The 19289-nt window shown below is 47.6% G+C and overlaps 6 protein-coding genes across 6 annotated transcripts; 2 read left to right on the forward strand and 4 right to left on the reverse strand.

Moving 5' to 3' along the window:
• Nucleotides 1–3730: 3730 nt before the first annotated feature.
• N7478_003211 (uncharacterized protein) lies at nucleotides 3731–5280 on the forward strand (the record flags this gene model as incomplete). The annotated part of the gene is given in 3 exon segments (XM_056919425.1): nucleotides 3731–3975; nucleotides 3986–4120; nucleotides 4215–5280. 3 exon segments carry the CDS (start codon nucleotides 3731–3733, stop codon nucleotides 5278–5280), a joined length of 1446 nt encoding a protein of 481 aa, XP_056782583.1.
• Nucleotides 5281–5886: 606 nt separating this feature from the next.
• On the reverse strand, nucleotides 5887–6796 carry N7478_003212 (DUF3632 domain-containing protein; the record flags this gene model as incomplete). Its single annotated transcript, XM_056919426.1, has 3 exons — nucleotides 5887–5901; nucleotides 6112–6344; nucleotides 6400–6796. 3 exons carry the CDS (start codon nucleotides 6794–6796, stop codon nucleotides 5887–5889), a joined length of 645 nt encoding a protein of 214 aa, XP_056782584.1.
• Nucleotides 6797–7548: 752 nt separating this feature from the next.
• N7478_003213 (Zn(II)2Cys6 transcription factor) lies at nucleotides 7549–10351 on the forward strand (the record flags this gene model as incomplete). Its single annotated transcript, XM_056919427.1, has 4 exons — nucleotides 7549–7916; nucleotides 7991–8102; nucleotides 8162–8892; nucleotides 8953–10351. 4 exons carry the CDS (start codon nucleotides 7549–7551, stop codon nucleotides 10349–10351), a joined length of 2610 nt encoding a protein of 869 aa, XP_056782585.1.
• Nucleotides 10352–11247: 896 nt separating this feature from the next.
• On the reverse strand, nucleotides 11248–14745 carry N7478_003214 (uncharacterized protein; the record flags this gene model as incomplete). Its single annotated transcript, XM_056919428.1, has 1 exon — nucleotides 11248–14745. The coding sequence occupies one exon, from the start codon at nucleotides 14743–14745 to the stop codon at nucleotides 11248–11250; it is 3498 nt and encodes a 1165-aa protein (XP_056782586.1).
• Nucleotides 14746–15202: 457 nt separating this feature from the next.
• N7478_003215 (uncharacterized protein) lies at nucleotides 15203–15717 on the reverse strand (the record flags this gene model as incomplete). Its single annotated transcript, XM_056919429.1, has 2 exons — nucleotides 15203–15577; nucleotides 15640–15717. 2 exons carry the CDS (start codon nucleotides 15715–15717, stop codon nucleotides 15203–15205), a joined length of 453 nt encoding a protein of 150 aa, XP_056782587.1.
• Nucleotides 15718–16832: 1115 nt separating this feature from the next.
• N7478_003216 (kinetochore-associated Ndc80 complex subunit NDC80) lies at nucleotides 16833–19100 on the reverse strand (the record flags this gene model as incomplete). The annotated part of the gene is made up of 2 exons (XM_056919430.1): nucleotides 16833–18989; nucleotides 19050–19100. 2 exons carry the CDS (start codon nucleotides 19098–19100, stop codon nucleotides 16833–16835), a joined length of 2208 nt encoding a protein of 735 aa, XP_056782588.1.
• Between the last annotated feature and the right edge of the window lie 189 nt (nucleotides 19101–19289).

Consider the following 19289-nt stretch of genomic DNA (forward strand, 5'->3'; position numbering starts at 1 on the left):
CGACGAGGCCGAACGGAATAAACCGTGATAGGGTGCCTACGTCTCTACCGGAATGGAGAAAGGGTGCGAAAAACAACTAATAACAACGTTGAAGAAAAGGAAAGAAGAGAGAGGGGAGCTATGCTACGTGAATATAGGAAGCCCATTCTCGGACCAATCATATGATTGGTCTGTATCCGAGAGTGGGTCAAACCAAGCAAACGTCCAAACATGCAGACATGTCCGACTGGAACCTTCTCTCTGTAGCTATACTACAGAAACGTCCTTCCAATTTGGATCAGTCGGTAGATGCGCGGTGCAGATCATCTGCAGGGGTATCTATATGTCTTGAATTTTGAATGTTAGTTGGCCGAGAGATTGGGATTGGAGGGGGTGGACATGTTAGTGCAGTTGTTGGATATACCGGCACACCGTACATATTGAGACATGATGCAAGGAATTTGATATGTATGGGATTGATGATTTACTTTGGTCACGTTTACATTTACATTTAGTGCTTAGATATACTAGTCTATGCACTATGTACGGAGTATGGAGGTCACCTGTCTCTGCAGTTGAAGATATAAATTGTATTCCTCGCATAGGTAGGTGGATTTAGTTTGAAGTAAACAATAGCAGGAAGGCTACTATAGGAAAACTCCATGACTCGGTCGGTATCTAAATATTCAAATGCCGATTTGCCACATGGAGGGGAAGAAATCAAGACTAAACGAAAGATGGCAGGTATAGAGACGCGGGGTAGTCAGATATGGCCCCATTCATATCAAGGAAATGCAATCCTGAAAAGTCTAGATCCAAAGGATGCACCCCGCCACACGAAAACGAGATTGAGATTCCATCGGACCAACCTCCAGAAATTGTTAGCGTTAGCGTATGGATTACGGTGTACGGAGTACCGACAGGCTAATATGATAGGGATCTGCACAATCCAGCCTGAGATGAAAACATTATGTAGTAATATGAAGAGTAGGCTAGGACAGTCTAAAAAATATGGCGCATAAAGCCAGCCAGCAAGATTGCAAATAGTCAAACTCAAGCATCACATACTCTGCTTAATGCAAGCTGACTGGGCGTACCACCTACCTCATCTGTGGAGATGCGGAGAATTAGCGTACATGTACATGCATATTGTACCGTAGGCTCCCCGAACCGACCCAGCCAGAGGCAAAAAAAAATAAAAATAAAGGATAAAATTCCAAAATTCCAAACTCTAGATCAGATAAATGATCTTCCCTTCGGCCGACATATCCAAACAATGGGATGATAGTAAAAACCCCAGATCGATCCATGGTTGACCTATCAGATATGGGAGGGTAACCTTCCCCAAAATGAACGATGTCATCACTTAAAACGAGTCAAACGAAGCAACAAGATTGGATCGATTCGATTTGTTTGTCTCTCGTAAACGACAACACCGAGGGGGGAAGGGATAGGCGCTGATGGAATGATTATCGCAGACTTGCATGTGCCTGTAATGCCCCTACCCGCGCCCTTGCTGCTTGCCAAGACAAGTATAGGTAAGAGCAATGATACAAACATGTACCCTAGATTGGTAGATTGGGCCTACAAGAGTGTAGCCGATCTTTACGAGAATTGCAGGAATTGAATTATTGAATTATTGAATCATAGTGGAATGAGGATCGGCTCCTTTCGTGAATATCTTTAACGTTCGTGTATACTACCTAAACCTTGACTATGTTTTGGGTGTTTTGGGTGGAGGCAGTTGGCATCATATCGACGTCGACGGATGGAGACTTAAGGGGGAAACGAAATGCGTTCCCCTCTTTATGCCATCATCACTTTTTGGTGACCCGATTCCTTTGTTTGCAGGTACCGACACGGTGGATGTGATAGATGTCTTGGAATTAGAATTTACATAAAATTTAATTTAGTATCATTTCTATTTTTTGTTTTCTTTTTTAGATTGGAGGGATAGAAAAGTCAAAGTCAAACAAAGACTGTAGAGTAAGTAGGGGACATGATGCCCCGGCGATATTCCGTGTAGGAAGGAAAAAGAGGAGGGGCGGGAGAGAGGATAACTGGGCGTACGTAGTTGGTAGCGGGTTACGAGGCAAAGAACACAGAGCATACAGGACGGGACTCCGTTAAGCTGAAGCTCTCCCGTTCTCTGTCAGGGCTGCATCATCTGGTGGCGAGGCTCCCTGTTCCCCCCGAGGCTAACTGCGTGCATCCCCTTACTAGGGCGACAATACGGAATACAAGTACCATACAATGATTCGGCCGGGGATCCACTTACTACAGTGCAGTGGAGATAGTGACCCTCCCAAACGGCGACGCTAGGGATCTTTTTTGGGAACCGGTGTTTTCGACCGGAGGTCTCGGGTTGTCTTGCTCGCGTGCACGGGAAAGATTGGAGAAAGCCATCAAAACAGTTTCAAGACCGTCAATCAGAAACCAGGAAGCAGAAGAAAAATCATGATAGATCTATTCAGCCGAGAGGAGAGGTCGATCTTTTCTCTGCACATACTTTCGACGCTAAAGTAGACAAGGAGCAGCGGTCAAGATGCTACAAGACGACTGGTCACCTAGCAACCAATTTTATTGACAGATCGAATGCATCTGCAGACAGGAACAGATTTGGGATGCATCCATGCACGAACGGTGCATGGTCGGTCTCTCTCATTTGGACAGCACCAATCAGGAACCCGGAAGAGGGTATTATTGTTCCGGACAGAGCAAGTCAGGGCAGTTCTCAGTGGTCGGGGATCGATGTTTAAACGGAGCTGATGGAGACCGAACTGGAGCACATTTTATGGACCTATGGAAAGACAAGGTCCATTTTGGGTGTTGGGACACATGGCTTAGTGTCGTTCTCACTCCACTAGACTCCATCGGTGTTGGTGTTATTTGGTGGATTTTGCCTCTCATCGGTATGCACTATGGCCCAGGAAGGAATGGAGCGGCTTGCTTGGCTCGATGAAGTAGATCCACTCACCGCCTGGAATTTGAAGGCGGAAAAATGTTTTTTCTTTTTCTTTTTTTTTGTCGTATGTCGCATCCCTGCATGGGTCAAATGTTCATCTTTTTCCGGGGCGGTGTAGTAGTTGCATTTGGGTAGCAATAATATATTTGAAATCCCAGAAACGGCGTGTATTTTGGTATATTCAGTATAGTTCATATTTTTATGAGGAGAGGCAAAAAGAAGTGCAGAGCAAGTAGAAGCTGTTCCAGCTCCGAACAGCCGGAAAATCTCGATCGGCACCGCGGTTCACTCTAGGCAGAGCAGTCCATGCCGTAACGAAAATCAGAAGAATGGATTCCCCCCAGCCAATCAGCGTCACTTGAATTCGGGACAGTATTGGTAATTACGGGAATGTGACAGAATAATATGGGAAAAGTGAGGAAAAAAGGAGGAAAAATTAGGGAAAAATTAAAATGTTAGAGAGAAAAAAGCAAAAATAGGAAATGGAAATGGAAAAGGAAAAAAAAAAAAAAAAAAAGTGGAAATAAGGAGAATCCACAGTTTCCATCCAAAGAGAGATTCCTCAGGTAATTATTCGCCTTCCAACTGGAAGCTCAAGTCGCATCTGCCTCCCTCTCGTCCTTTCCCCCTTTACCAACATCCTCGAGAGTCCCCTCCGAGTGAATTAGTCTGTGTTTTTTGTCTAAGTTTTTGAATATTCTCTATTTGTATTCTTTCTTCTTTCCACTCTTTCTCTCCTTTCAACTTTTCCCCCCTCCTTTGTTCTTCCCGACCATCTACATCACAATGCCGTACAATACCCGTCGCAAATCACTATCCCTCCCCTCGTTAGGCATCCATCTCCCCAACTCGTCACGTCGCTCTCCCTCCATCTCAAAAGGCGCATCCGAGGATCAACACCCTGCCAAAAAAGTGAAGCGATCGCATACTTCATTATCACCGGAGCCTTCAACGAAAAAGGGATCACTCGTGCGCGCCGGCCGGAACGGAGCCTTCGAGCAGACACCTCCCCCCCTCACCTTTGGATGGCGGTCTGACAAGGAAAATCGATACCGAGGGTATCAATGATGATATCGTCGTGGCCGTGATCGATCAGTTGGAGAAGACTGGGAATCGTCCCCATTTAGTGAAGGAGCTAGCCGCGGTTTTGGTTTCGCTGAATGCGACTGTCGCAAAGTAAGAAGATCCCCCCTCACCCCCCAACCTTGGCCCCGGCCTCATCCTTTGAAATCCTCTTTATTTTCCAGCTGCTAAAATTCGATGGTAATAGTTCCGCAAACCCCGCTGCGCTCCTGTCTTCCCGACTCGCAGCTTACATGAAGCGTCCTTGGACAGCTCTTGCGCCATGCCCCATGGCCAAGGAACTTATCTTAATCCACCCACGCAAAGTCTACTATTATCTGACGACTTGCCCCCGTCAACCTACCCCGGAGAATGATGATCTAATCGGCATCGATGGAAAGAACTTAACTCCTAGCGTCTCTAGCCTGGACCAAGATGAGGATGATATGATTTCGCGACAGCGCAGCCCAAGCCCCGAAGTGGATCTGTCATCGCCAGACTTTGAAGAAGGAGAAAATGTCGATTTGGATGGTTCCGACTGCGGCACTCCCACTGATCAGTTCCCCGACCATACTAGCCATAAGCGCTTAATGCACTCAAATCGTGCGGCCTCCCCGCCCCTGGAGGGCGATGAGAAGGAATTCACTCAGACCGCCAGCGCCGTGCGTGAGCGTGCTTCGGAAGAAAAGGCCAGCCGTGAACAGTCTGCCGAACGCGGAATTTCAGTCTTGTCAGAGAGTCTCAGCGCCATGGATGAGGATAAGAATAATGATTCGCCTATGAACGGTGGATCTATCACACCCTCCATCCACGGCGAAGAAGAGTTTAATGATTATTTCTCTCACGTGGTAGACAATGAGTCTCGCGATCTGGATGAGGCCGCCGCCGCTACCCTTTTCGGCACCTCACCTTCTCCCTCTCTCACCTCTGTCGCGTCGTCTGTCTCGTCTGGAACGAGCGCGGTCAGCGATAGTGGTCTTGATGTTGATGAGCAGGTCGACACTCTGCCAACTACTCCACAAATCAGCCTTCCCGCTGATCCGGATGTTGCCCCTGTCTCAACTCTGAAGCGATCTCTAGATATGCTGAACAGCGGTTTCCCAGATGTTGATTTTAAGATGTCTGATCTGACAGAGTCACACGAGAAGCTCAGTATTGGCCCTCGCCACTTCGCTAATTTGGACTCTGAACCTGTCTTCGATTCCTGGAGAGAGTTGCAAAACCCCGAGACTGTCGAGGTAGACGAGCTTGACGAAATGTTTGGCGAAATCTAAACATTTCCGAGGACCCCTGCCATGACATGACCGACCCGCTTTCTCCTCTCTTCACTATCGCTTCCTGTCTTTTGAAACTCCACTTCTTTTCTCTCCCCTCTCGCTTGCCTGAGAGCCACTCTTGTTATACCCCCTTATCACCTTTAAATCCTTGTACATGTCGGCTTTCACCACCTCGCCGTGATCTTACTCCTCTTTTTTTCTAATCTTATTCTTGTACATATACACATCTGCTATTGTTGTTGGGAAATTTGATATCTTGCCCTGGATGGGTAGATGGGAGACTAGGATTTATGCGAAATCTTTATTGATTAAGAGAAGGACAAAAAAGCGAGATGGTTTTTCCCCTGCTATCTATTTCCTGTATGCTAAGGCGTCGACGCAAATCTATGAAACAATTTATATTATCGAGAAAACCTACCAGAATTTATGATCTCATTATTGCAATTTGTAGCATCCAGATGCCGCATATATGCCGACTTCAATATCATCAACGGGATGCATCGACTACGGGAGTTTAGGGGGTTTGAGCAATGGAGGTAAGACCGCCTTAAAACGAGGGGGGATTTATGCAACCTAAATAGTTTTACATTTCAAAATGTTTTATTAAAGGGTTTTAAGCTGCTCGCCAGTCAGTCAGAAGTATAGTAGGTGACCACAAACTTCGCAGATGCGACTCTCGTGGATTTCTGACGGTCTATTTTTAAAGGTAGAAAGTAACTGCATTTTTCATATAATGTTTACTTTTTACATAACCTATTTTTACAATATGAGAAGGGTATCACGGTCCTATATCCTCTATACATTCCCCATTGCTGTTGTAATACTCACCAGAGCATGATTGTGCAGCACAATATTTCTGAGCCATGCAGGAGGGCGATCTTTCTCAAGTGCCATGGCAATAGTCCAGATAGCGCGACCTGACCTATCCAGGGGATGGTATAGCGGTTCTTTCTGGGAAGATGGATAGTAAACATCTGCAGCCTGAGTAAGTTGCGCGAGGAAAGCATTGAGTTTTGTCCAGCGATCTCGCTCCTTATAATACATCCTTGGGTTAAATGGATCTGCATGCGTTAGCATTTTGACCATTAGAAATGAATTGGAGGATGAATCAATCACCTTCGTGAGCGCCACCAAACTCTTCCCATTCCTCAAATTCCGTGTACCCAAACGACGGTAACTCTGTCCAGAAGATATGACCTTGAGCATCCAGAGGTTCATTTGTAGATGGGTAGATTGCAACTTGCTTCTGGAGATGATACATGAACTCGACAAGCTTTGAGTGCTTGGATGGCTCCAGGCGTTGAGCGAGCTCCACTGTGGCACAAGCGACATTGTAGTCTGGGGTCCCGAATTTGTTCCAATCCTCCGGACCATAGATAGACAATTGATCCATGGTTAGTTTGAGTAGGTGAAAGAATGCATCTTGCATGGTGATCTCTTCGTTTACGACTTTGTCAAGGAGTTTGAATTCGTCTGACTTTTCAAATTCCTGAATGAAGTCTTCTTTGGTCATAGTGAGGGTGTATTAAACAAAGTAGGTGTGAATCGGTTGAGAAGATGATCCAGCAAGAAGAAATCTGGCTTAAGTAAGAAAAATTATTGCACAGCCTTGCGCGACATGATCGCGCGGGCCTTAGATACCAATATGGACTCGACTTGCGTAGACCGACGTGCAGCCGCCATCGCGTTAAATACCACATTTGGCAAACATGGTGCCTTGTTACTTACTTTCAGCCTCATCACTGGGGTGACTATTTTATTTTGCCTATAGAGCATTTTAATGTTGGCAGAAAGTAGAAAGGTGACGCCGGAGATAAAGAGTACTTCAGGATGAGATCTGAGGCCCTAGACTACCTTTATATCTTTTCCAAGTTGATGGCGTTGATGCGTGGTGAATACTTCAAATGTTCAAATGTTCAAATGTTGGAAATGTTACTCATGCAAGGGCGCTAACCCCAATCCGGTTAGTGTTATATTTGATGCGCCAACGCCAGCGCTAGGACTTTTCGCCGTCCACCCCACTTGCTCCGTATATCTTGATTTGCCCATCGCAACAACGCCGCCATTACTATTAACCTCCCCATCGTTGAATAGTATTGCTCGCTATCAAAGCTTATACAAATGGATTCAACCGCTCCATAGAACATCATCGCCGCCCGTGCGATCTACTTGGCCACCAAATCGCATCGCGTTGCACTACGCCCCTCACCAATAAATTGTACCCTAAAACCGTTGCAGCGCACTTCAACCGCCTAAACCACAATAATGACGATGGAGGATCCGCCTAAGATTCAGCCAGGAAATGGTGTTGCTGCCCAGGCCGAAATTCGATCTCAACTTCCCGCCCGTCCCTCGCTCGCTCCTTCTACCGCACCTTCCGCCACCGAGACGGCGTCGACGATCGGAGGAGGAAATTCAGTCGCAGAATCGAGGGCTCCTTCAAATGCTAAAGTTGCCATTCCACGCAGCAGAGGAGGAATCGCCCCGCGATATAACCGTCGGGTGCCTCGGGCTTGCGAATCCTGTCGCCAGCGCAAGACGAAGTGCAGTGGCGATACACCTATTTGTCGCCAGTGTCGTGAGTTAAGGGTGACATGTAACTATCCTGTTGGTTGGAAGGAAAGGACGAAAAAGTAGGGCCCTTTGCGATACCGATTGTTGTCTGCTTCTTGGAACCGATACTAAATTGTGATTTTGAAATTTGCAGGCAGGTTGACAAACTTACGGAGAAAGCCCATGACTATGAAGCCCTGTTGAAAGACTTGGGAAGTATTGTGGAGACTCGCACTGCAGACCGGATCAAAAGCTTGCTGGACAAGGTACGTTGATTTCTTGCCGAAAATTGGCATGTCAAAGACTTACGCTAACATAACTCTAGCATGGTTTGGATGTGGAGTACTCATCAAACAGCAATCCGTCTCACTCCGTTACGCCCCAGGATGATATTGTAGAACCAGACGAGCTGAGCTCACCATCATCGATTGGCTCGCTTGAAGCGATCGATCGAGTGCAAGAGGATCTAAATCGAAACGAAAATTCTCGAGCCACGGGGTATATGGGGAAGAATTCCGAGGTGACCTGGATGCAACGGCTCCAGAGAGAAGCAGAACACCGATCACAGGGATTACCGGGATCTCTAGAGCCAGGACAAAGCAAAAGACAAGATGACGACCTTGCCCTCCACGCCGTCAACTACCATTTGGATGACTTGGATATCTCCGTCCCTGGCCCGATCGAGATGTATGCTGTGCCATCTCGGGAGCTAGCTGACCACTACTTTGAAGATTACTTACGGACTGTTCACCCATTCTTTCCGATAATTAATCAGCCTCTATTTACTGCACAGTATAAGACGTTCTTTGACAGTAACGCACAGCCTGGTGACAAATGGCTTGCCATCTTGAACATGATCTTTGCCATCGGATCCAAGCACTGCCATCTCATTGAAGCACCATGGGCTGGGGATGACAAAGACCACTTGATGTTTCTGACTCGAGCCAGGTTCCTCAGTATGAATGGTGATGTCTTATTCAGTCATCCTGATCTCCAGCAGGTCCAGGTTGAAGGCTTGATTGCCTTCTACCTGCTTTCCTCGGATCAAATCAACCGGTAAGTGACTCAGACAAAGCGAAAAGCGAAAAGAAACCTCATTGACGTTTATCTGTCTAGGGCATGGAAAATTTCCGCACTGGCTATTCGGTCTGCCATTACCCTAGGTATCAATATGAAGAATAGCAGCCCCACGACGCCAAATATCTCCAAAGAGGCTCGGTACCGTGTGTGGTGGTGTCTCTACACCTTCGAACATCTGTTGGGTATCATGACTGGCCGAGCCACTTGTATTCTGGATGGAGTTTGCACCACACCTTTGCCGCTTCCGTTCGAAGAGGACACACTCACAGAGCCAGCTGCTGCTGAATTATTAAACAATTCAGTAGTCCGGGATGAACGCATCAACAAAGTGATGGCGAGTGCTTGGGTTCGACACATGCCCCTCAACCCCACTGGTGGGAAAGAACCCACCGACGCAGCCCGTTTTCGGGACAATTCGTGGGTGAGAAGCTTACCCGCCAGCTCCGGCCTTTGCCACCTCTACTATTGCGACTTGGCCGTAGTTGTTCAGGAAATCGTCAATAAAGTGTACTCGGTGGATTGTGTGATGGTCCCCTGGGCTCACATTGAGAATCGAATTGGCGAATTGAGGTCTCGTATCGACCTTTGGTATCATAGTCTTCCAGACACACTCGACTTTACCAAGAAGGAGGATGAAGGTCCCGACAGACTTCGTTATAAGTTAGCTCTTGCATTTCACTACTACAGTGCGCGTATCACATTGGGACGGCCTTGCCTCTGCCGGCGCGATGCGCAGAAGAAGAGTCCTTCTGAGCGCTCCACCTTCAGCCACGACATGGCAGAGCTAACTCTGGAGTCTGCCAATCTCATGCTCGATCTCATCCCCGATGAGCCTAATGGTATTCAACTCTACGAAATTTCCCCGTGGTGGTGTATTCTACACTATCTCATGCAAGCAGCGACTGTTCTCCTCCTGGAGTTGTCCTTCGGTTGTGTTCACAAGCCAGAGAACGAAAAGCTCTTCATCGTTCTAGCCAAAAAGGCAATCCGATGGCTTTTCTCCATGTCCGAGCATAGCATTGCTTCTCGGCGTGCCTGGCAACTATGTGATGTTAGTCTCCGCCGCTTAGCTACTGGCATGAAGTTCGATGTCAGCGATATGCCTGAGCACACTTATCAGGCTGCTCCTACCTCCACCCTCTCAATTGAACAGCCACACGAGGCCGTACAAAACATTACACCCTCTGCAACGGGCCTCTGGAATCCACTGCTGGAAGACCTGTCATTAGCTGGCCAAGACCCCGAGTTTGGCACAGATCATTATTATAACAGTTACCCAAGTTTTTCGGATGTTCCAACGTCAGACCCCATGGCCGCTATCAATGACTCTCAAATGACGGACGATCTGTATTTCCCATATGATCCCATCAGCGGTGAATTCATCCGCTCGTTCTTCCCATACTCGAATGAAGAACAGAACTGGAACCAGACTTGATCTCCAAAAATCGATTATTAAGTTCTTGGACTCAGGAAATATTCGCTACGAGCTTTATTCTTTTCACTTTTCTTTCCATTTACTCGCCTTTTAACTCATTTTTAACTTCCCATTTAGTGGTTAATTCACTCAATTGGCCCGACCCGGAGAGTATAAGTTGTGCCTCTAATATCCTCTCTTCTCCTACTTTCGCTCAATAACAGATCATCAATCGCCATGTTATGTTATGGCCTTTTTTGATCTCCCTTTCTCCTCGATATTTTACAGCTCTATATTAAAAAGGCGAGCATTTTATTGGATGATGTATTGAAGTCTTGGGCGGGCAGTTATTTTTGTGTTTGGAATATGCATAAAACCAGGAACGTTATGGATATCATGAATGCGGATTTGGGTTTGGCGTTTGTTTGTATATCCTTTCCCCCGCACTGTGACATTGTTTTCTAGGCGGTTGGGACTCAGATATTTGGAGTTGATGGTTTGTAGTTCCTACTTCTTTCATTGCCCGATACCCTTTGGGGATCTCAAGACTGGTCTGACGACGGGCAATTGTATATATTTTCTATGTATTTATTATTACTTTGTTGTACCATTGCGGCCATGCTTAGTTTCCATGGAGATTTAGATCATAACTGATATCATGTTCAATGTATACTTTCTATTTCACTTGGGTAGTTCGTATGTCTAGATGTCTATGTGCGTGACGACCCCATAAAGCAGGGGAGAGCAAACAAGAGGAAAGAAACCAAAATGATAATACATCATGTGAAGGGTTGAAAGGAAAAGGGGTATACTATTTACACTGTTGGACCAATATTCCAGAAAGAAATTATTATACATAGTCTTCTTGACTCGTTGATCGCGTTCTGATCAACCCATAGGTGTCGAGGCGGCAGAAATTATGAATCCGATTTTTTCGAATGCATCTCTTTTATATGAGCATCCATCCAGGGTCCATCTTGGATCTCTTTAAAGCGATCTCTGTATCGCTTTGCCTTGACAGGAGTGAGCACGCCGCGATAGCGCAGGCGCCTCAAGTGGCCAGGGACCTCGAATTCGATTTGTTCTTCAGGCATCCCGGCGCGTAGGAAAAGACGAACGCACAAATCAAGATTCGCCTCTGCAGGCGAAAAGGGAGGAAGACCACCCTTTTGGGTTTGATGTTCGAGTATTCGCTTGGGAACCCCGAGTTTGTATCCGTCTTTATGAGATTTCGATGGGGTGGAGGATTCAGTGGGTGGTGACGAGGATGAAGAGGTTTCTGGCGTTTTCTCATCGGCTGGTTCGGGTTTATGTTCATTTTGTTCTAGGCCCCGTTCAACTCTGTACTCTTCAAGTGCGGCTCGGGAAAGAATGCGGTAGGTGTTCAAGTTGGGAATAACTGCTTTCTCCATGGTATGTTGGTGCCATTTAGGATTGTATGAGGGATCATTCTGTTCCCAATCACGTTCAGCGAATGCTTGAAGTCGAGTGACGCCTCCTTCTTTCTGGCGCCAGGACTCCGGTGTTCCAGGGGCTCGACACCATTTGAAGAGGAAGTTTTTGCTGAATTCGAAACTGCGAACTTGAACAATTGCGGAGAGGAGAGTGTGGAATGAGACAACAGGAATGTATTGCAACTTGTCGCGGCTTTTAAATTTGCGCATGGACTTTCTTGATGCAACGTCCGCCAGCTGTCCAGGTACCGAGAGGAAAATGGATCTGACTCGCTCAAGGACTCTTTCCTGGAAATCGGTGACTCGGGCGTTCCTGCTCCGAGGTGTATTGAATTCGCCGTCGAAGAAACGATTGAGAAGGTCAGTCGCGCAGGAGAGGCTCTGCTTCAAGCGGTCTTGGACTTCTGTTGGGGCATTACTGGATCGGCTTCGCTTGAGAGCATCTTCAAGTTTGACTATCTTGGCACCGAGAGCCATTATATTGCTAAAGCCCCAGGACCTCAATCTGTAATCACGTAGGTATTTGAATGCCAGGATTGAGCGCTCCCAGTCACCAAAAGAAATATGGAGGTTGGCCATTGCTTTGAGTGCATTCACTCCAAGTGGCATTTCGAGGGATTTGACCACACTTTGGCTCAATTCTTTGTTTTGTGTGGCTGCAGCAAAACGAAGAATTGATGGGGCTAAAATTTGTCGACCATATGCAGCAGGTGGGATTGAAGGGCCATCCACATCGTCGTTGAAAAGTAGCCAGTTACCAAAAGCATCTGCACGAGTAGCCGTGGCTAGATCGAGCAGGTCGGCCAAAGTTGAAGGTGAAACTTGGGGGAGCGACGACTGCGTTAATTGAGACATGTCTAATCTCTGCGAATCAAAGAATGGCACATCGATCGATGGGGATTGACTGAGATGCTCAAAAAAGGCTTTGATGTGGTGGGCCTTGCTAGCATCGACGATATTTTGAAGCCACGCGTATTGAATAAAGGCAGTGCTAGCCTGACCTTTGTAGCTGTAGCCCTTGACGTTGTATTCCACTAGACCTGATAAGGCTGCTGTCTCGTCATATAGCTGTGCTCTTGTCATATTTTCTAATTCTTTCATTGAGGGGACCGCACTGTTTTCCCATGGGGGAACAAGACACTGAGTTGATCGTAAGACCTTTTCAAAGGAGCTTGGATCTTCGCGGGGAAGCAAGCAGCCAGATTCTATAATCCGAACAATGTTCTCAGTAGCCACTTTGTTTGTAGGGCGAAGTTCGTCCTCGGGGCCTGGTGGGTCAAGCAAAGCGGTTAGAGGAGCCGAGAACTTCAGCAGATCGGAAGGTGAGGATCCATGAAATCCAATTCCATTATAAGCATCATTGGCGAGCCCAGTTCGTAGACTTGAAAGCACTTCAGAACTGATGGTTCTCTGGCCGAGTCCATTAAAAGGTGGCTTCTTTGCACCCTTGAACGTGGCAATGGGGTTTTCTTGGCCCGGTCGACGCCATGACTTTTCCGTGCTAATGTTTGTTTGCCGCACAACATCGAGGGCGTCCAAAAACGGCTCCCAACTCTCGACATTCCAAGACAGACGGTCCTTTCTCCTGCTCATTTGATCCACCAACCAGGCACCTTGTTTATTGAAGCCATGCTCTACACAGCACCAAAGGATGAGCTCAAACCAGATCTCAGGACCCAATTCTCGAACCCCAACCTTGAAGGGAAGAAAAGGGGGATCTTCTCCAGCTTCGGTAGCCGCGGAGGCAAGGGCAGACTCATGTTCTAACCATGCCGCATCAGAAAGAACGCTCATAATATGACTTGATAACATATGCATCCCAGGCGGACGCATCGACAGTTGATTAATTTTGCTATCCGGGGACTGGTAAACCCTATCAGAGATCAAATCCAAATGGTGCAAACGAGCAAGTGAGCGATAGACGTAGGGCATTGCAGCTTCGGCTTCCGCAGCTGGCCGGTCTGCAGCTTCCAATACTAATGACCCAAGGCTAACTAATGTTTCCGCCAAAAATGTGTCGGCGAAATTACGCACAGCCGGGCGCTGTCCTGTGATTTTTGAAAGGGAGGTGTTTTCGGAAGGCGGGCATGTCGGGATAACTTCGCGTTTGACGATGAGATCATCTCGACTCTTGCTCGTCAGCTCATGGAGGGACATCCCAGTATCTAACCAGGAGAGGCTGGGGGCTATTCGTCGAGGAGTCATGTGCGGAATAAGAAGCTCGTATGTGTCGATGAGTGTACTCAGAATATTGTACACGTATGGCCATTGCTTCTGATAAAATCCCAGAAGATTGAGAATTTGAAGACCCGGGCCCATCCGTGCGTTATGCAATATTCCCTTTAACCCATGACCTCCATCTAGAGCTTTTGTATAGTCCAAAAGCGAAGTCGGACGCTCAAGTTGTTCCAAGGCAGCCTTGCCCTGTTTTGCGGTTCTTAAACATTTCGCTACATGAGGTGCCCATGCATAAATACTCCTGCCTTTGTATGCATAGAGGGGAGGCGGTGGTAGCGAGTTGTATGATAATATAAGCGCGTTCTCTTCGGCTGCAATGCCCTCTTCCGTCTTCGTTGGCCGCGCTTGGGAGTGGGATAACTTCGGGTATGAAAAGGCGGAATGGCGTATATATGGCGTTACTGACCTGCGGCCGGTTCGCAGGAGGCCGCCGGGCCACAAACACCTTCTCATGACACGGCGACAAGCTTGGTGACGAGCTTGGTGGAAGGCGCCTGCGGAGGATTCACGGACTCGATGGGATCGGGTGTGGTGTGGCACATTTCGGATGGCACATGAACCAGGTATGTCGCGGATATTATTCAGACCGGGTGTCTTGTGCGTATCAATTGGTAGTACCCGTGTACCCGTCACGACGGGATTGTTGAAAGAATACTGGAAAGTTTTCAAGGGAAACAAGTCGCTGGAAATTTGAAGCCAAAAACTGGATGAGTCAGCATACATGCACCGTAGCCAATCGGAGCGGCCACATTTACTTCGATCGTCCATGCCAGTTGGGGGGATTGAGAGGCAAGAAGAAAAGGGAATCTGGGCATTTATTGTATGTGAATAAGACGTAAATATATTTTATGAAGCCAGTCTTGGTCTAAATGGAGGTGCATCGTTGTGTTGTTCGTCTGTGACCATAAGGTGCGACAGGGCGACTACCGCTTCCTACGAAGAAACTCAATGCAAATGGCAACAGGGCGTTACCATGTATCCGAGAAAATACCACATATGTATATAGTAATAAGTAGTACTATAGCTGAATATTTCACGATCAAGAGTTTGATTTGTGTGGATACGGTGTCGGTCTATATACTTTTCTCAACTGAACCAGCAGCCACGGAAACACAACAACCTTTCTCAACCACACAAGGCAACGAGAATGCCATCAACGAGTACAAGGTAGTTTCAGAATCTAAGCTAAAACGGCAGGGAACTGACGAGCATGAACACGCTGGGCGTCCTCACCCTGGGAGTTGGGCTCAGCATTAGGAGTGGGACCCGCAGGCACGGTCACGAAGCTGGATGGGCTACCACCGCCGAAGCCACCAGTTGGCTGGGGACCTCCAGAAGGAGAAGGACCGCCCCGACCACCACCGAAGCCTCCGGAGGGGTTATCACTACCCGAGGGACGGGGTCCAGGACGACCAGAAGGGTGGCCGGAGCCGTGACCGTGACCGCCATGACCACCATAGCCATCACCTCCTGCACTACCAGATGTGAAAGTGCCGGTGGATTGGGAGCCAGAGGGAAACTGGGAAGTTGGAGTAGCATCCTTGTTGTTGCCGAACTGTAAAATTGTTAGTTCAGTGTTCAAGAAGGATATTATAGACGAAGCAAAGCGCCGCATACTCCAGGAAGGTTCCAGGCCACAGCATTAGGAGCCATGAAGAGGGCGGCAGCAAGGCCGAAAGCAACGTTGAACTTCATAGTATTGAAATGTGTGTTGTGATATGGAAAAAACAACGAAAGTGTTTGCAGACAAAAAGTCAAATATATTGGATGGTAAAGAATGGATATGTTGAGTGTCAAACTCTGAATGATCTGAAATTTTATTGCGAAGGAAGGAAGCGCGCAGCACTCTGATCAAAGGACTATATTGCGAAGAGCTCGAGCAGCTCTTTATACCCCGTCCATAGATGTACATGGGAATGGCTGTCTTCTGTCAAGTGGACTCTAGCTGGTTCGGGCTGTCCGAAACATCTAGACCAGGCATGCAATACCGAGAACGGTGGAGATCAGCGTTCTGAGACTGCCGATAATGGATACTCATGATTGTCATCGGTTATAAAGATGTCGAATCAAAGGTTATTATGGCAAAGGTTGTGCCGACGAAGCCCTAGGACCCACGGCAACGACCATATACTGATGTGGAGCCGAGACTTGTACGGAGTAGCCAAGGGGCGCAAGTGCACAGGTGCAGGATGTACGCCACCAGGGGCAATGAAATCCCGAAGCCCTGACAAGTCACCAATCAGGAAAGTAACTTGAATAAGGTGAAAGTTGAGCGACTTTATTCAGGTGGGTGGTCAACGTGAAACGGACAAGTCACAGGGACGCTCCACAGGGGCTTACACGTCGTCTGCCGATCAATGCGCCGCTTGTGAGATGACGGGATCGCAAATTCCCCAACGAGATTGGCCAATTCAAAGGACCCCTGTGGTAAAATAGAAAGAAATAGAGGACCATGGGCGGCAAGCATAGCGTGTGCCAATATCATTGGGCATGGGCTGGACTAAGCTGGATATGCTCATCGTCGAATAGTCCAGCGCCACTCAGGGTCTCATACTTACTCTGCGACATCACGATCCCTCGATTGCGCGTTCTATGCCTCGAAAATAGTAAAATTGCCTAAATTTAATTATAGAATAGATGAGAAGAAAAGAGAAATGTCATAAACTGAAAAGGGGTATTGTACATCAAATATCATTGTAGGGGTCTCTCAATTAACATGATACCAAATAAACACACAACTCCATACAGGAATCTCATCACATCATGACAGCAGAAAAGAATGGAATACATCATATGGACACTTGGGTACCTCATAATTCTTCCTCCTCTGGTTCCATTTCGCCTCCTAACTCCTGCTCTACCTCTTCAACCACAAAGCTCTCATAGTTTTCTAGGCTCTTCTGAACGTGAAGCTTGAATTGGATGACATCGTTGAGCATGGTTTCCACTTTAGTGTGTAATTCCTCTCGAAGTGCATTGGCCCGTAAGGTGAGTTGTTCATGTTCAATATTGGTATTCATCTCGCGCTGTTCCATCAATTGGACACTTTCACTAAGGGTGGCGCGCATCTTGGCAAGCTCCTTTTCCATTTTCTCAATTTGAGCGTCAGAAGCAAGTTTCTGAGTGGTAGTAATTTCCTTGGTTTGTTCGAACTCCGCTTCTGCTGCCCGGCGTCGGTGTTCCAATGCCTCGACTTCACTTCGCTTCTCGTCCATCGCCTCCTTAATGTTATCAAGTAGATTGCGGCGCTCCAGGTCATCGTCGATCCCTCTTTTCCGTCGCTCGTTGATTTCCTTACGGAGAGATTGTAGGTTGTTGCGCACAAAGCCTCGGAGGTCGAGATTTAGTAGATGTGCCGGGTGATATCCAACGAAAGGTTCTGCTAATAGGCGATCACCCTCGGACGGAATTCGGTTGGGTCCACCACCAATCTGGCTGGTAGCAAAGTTGTTTTCGTTGACAATCAATTGTAGTTCGAACTCTTGACCCTTAGCGTTTACCGCGGAAGAGGGAATCAAGCTGGCTTGATAGCCAAGAGTATTGTAGGTCTTGACAATTTGTTCCAAGTCTTCCAGCTTTTGGCTGGCTTCCGACTCTTTCTCCATGACCCGCGCATGCGCCTCTTCCTGGCGAGCCATTGTATCTTCAAGACTCTTTTGAAGACGCTCGCGTTCGGAGTTCATGCGATCAATATCTTGAATGGTGATGCCCTGTTGATCCACACTAGCTTGGAGATCAACGCGCTCAGCCTCGACTGTTTGAAGGTCGTCATCAGTTTTCTGGAGTTCGGCGTCGAGAATTTTGATGCGAGTCTCATATTTGTCAATCTTTCCCTTAACGTTCTGATTATAATCTTCAAATTTCCTCTTGTCGTCTTCCAAGATTCGAAAGTGCTTATCTAGCTTAGCCATGTCGGGCGCGTTCCTCTCCATTTCTTCGATCTGTTCCCTAAGGGCTCGGTTTTCTGTTTCAAGCGCCTTCATTTCCTGTACAAAACGCTCATTGCCACGGGCAAATTCTTGCGACATATTTTCAATGTGCGGGACCAATCGCTGCTCTGCCGTCTCATCGTCCTCGTCCTCACCACCCTGAAGCCAGTCGTGATAGGCCTCAGTAAGAAAACGAAAGATAATCCGATCACCTGTAACATCAACACCAACCTCTGCGCTAGCCTCGTCGTATTGTCCCTGTACATAGCCCTCCATCATCTGTGCCAACTGCATCAACCAATGTAGCATACCAAGGAATGTTGACCAATTCTGGCCACCGACGGCTGCAATTTGTGACTTGGTAATGCCCTTTTCATAAGGATAACGCAACTGCTTAAGGATAGGGGGCACTTCGGAATCCATGGCTTTTTGAAATTTGTACCCCGGGTCAATACGATGGTACAGCCACTGGAAGATGTAGTTGAAATCTTTTTGGGTCGGTGAACGGAGGGTATTCTGACCCAAAGAATGTTTCATCTCCAACTCAAACTGATTATTAGTCAAGTACTCTAACAACTCGTGTCCAATGCGCGCTTGGAAAGTCCGATCTCGAAGCGGTCGGGGGTCTCGCGGGACACCCGCCACGGCAGGTACTTGATTGAAAAAAGACTGGTGGCCATGGGGTCCCCCCGTGGACGGTCGGGAGAAGACACTGCTTCGGCGCTGTAAACTTTGTGACGCGGGATTCGATGGAAGAGAGCCAGGCGCAAAGCTTTGTCGACCCGCACTAGCCCCATGGAACAAGTTGGTCGACATAGAACGGCGAACGGACGAAAGGCCAGCATCGGCACCTAGTGGCCCCCCAGAGGAAGCACGAGCGAAGTTCGGCTGCTGAGGCCTGCTAGCTGAGTTCAACAGGGAGGTTCGGCGGGCATTCTGTGACGTTAACGGGGGATTATTGTAACCGACGGAGCTCGTGCGCTTCAGAGCAGATGAGGGCTGTGGGAGAGCAGAATAGTTATGGACACTTCCCAAAGTCTTCAAGCCAATTGTTAGCATCCCATTTGCCCACGCGTTAATTAGCAAAGCAATTCATACCTCTCGAGGACCCGGGCGCCTGACACTAAACAATCCAGTATCTTGCGACATTATGATCACAAAGGCCGCTAAAGCGGCGCGTCAAGTCGCAATAAATCAACAAGTTGAACAAATTAAACAATATTTGAATTCTAGCGATTGTAAAACCGGAACACCCAAATTGCTTGTGGTGGAGGGGGAATTGTTATCATGCAGGACGGTCGGGCGAACAAATGTAAACAAGAAGCGGGTCACGTCTGA

The sequence above is a fragment of the Penicillium angulare genome (assembly GCF_028827245.1).
Source record: "Penicillium angulare strain IBT 27051 chromosome Unknown utg000003l_segment0_segment0, whole genome shotgun sequence".
Taxonomy (NCBI): Eukaryota; Fungi; Ascomycota; class Eurotiomycetes; order Eurotiales; family Aspergillaceae; genus Penicillium; species Penicillium angulare.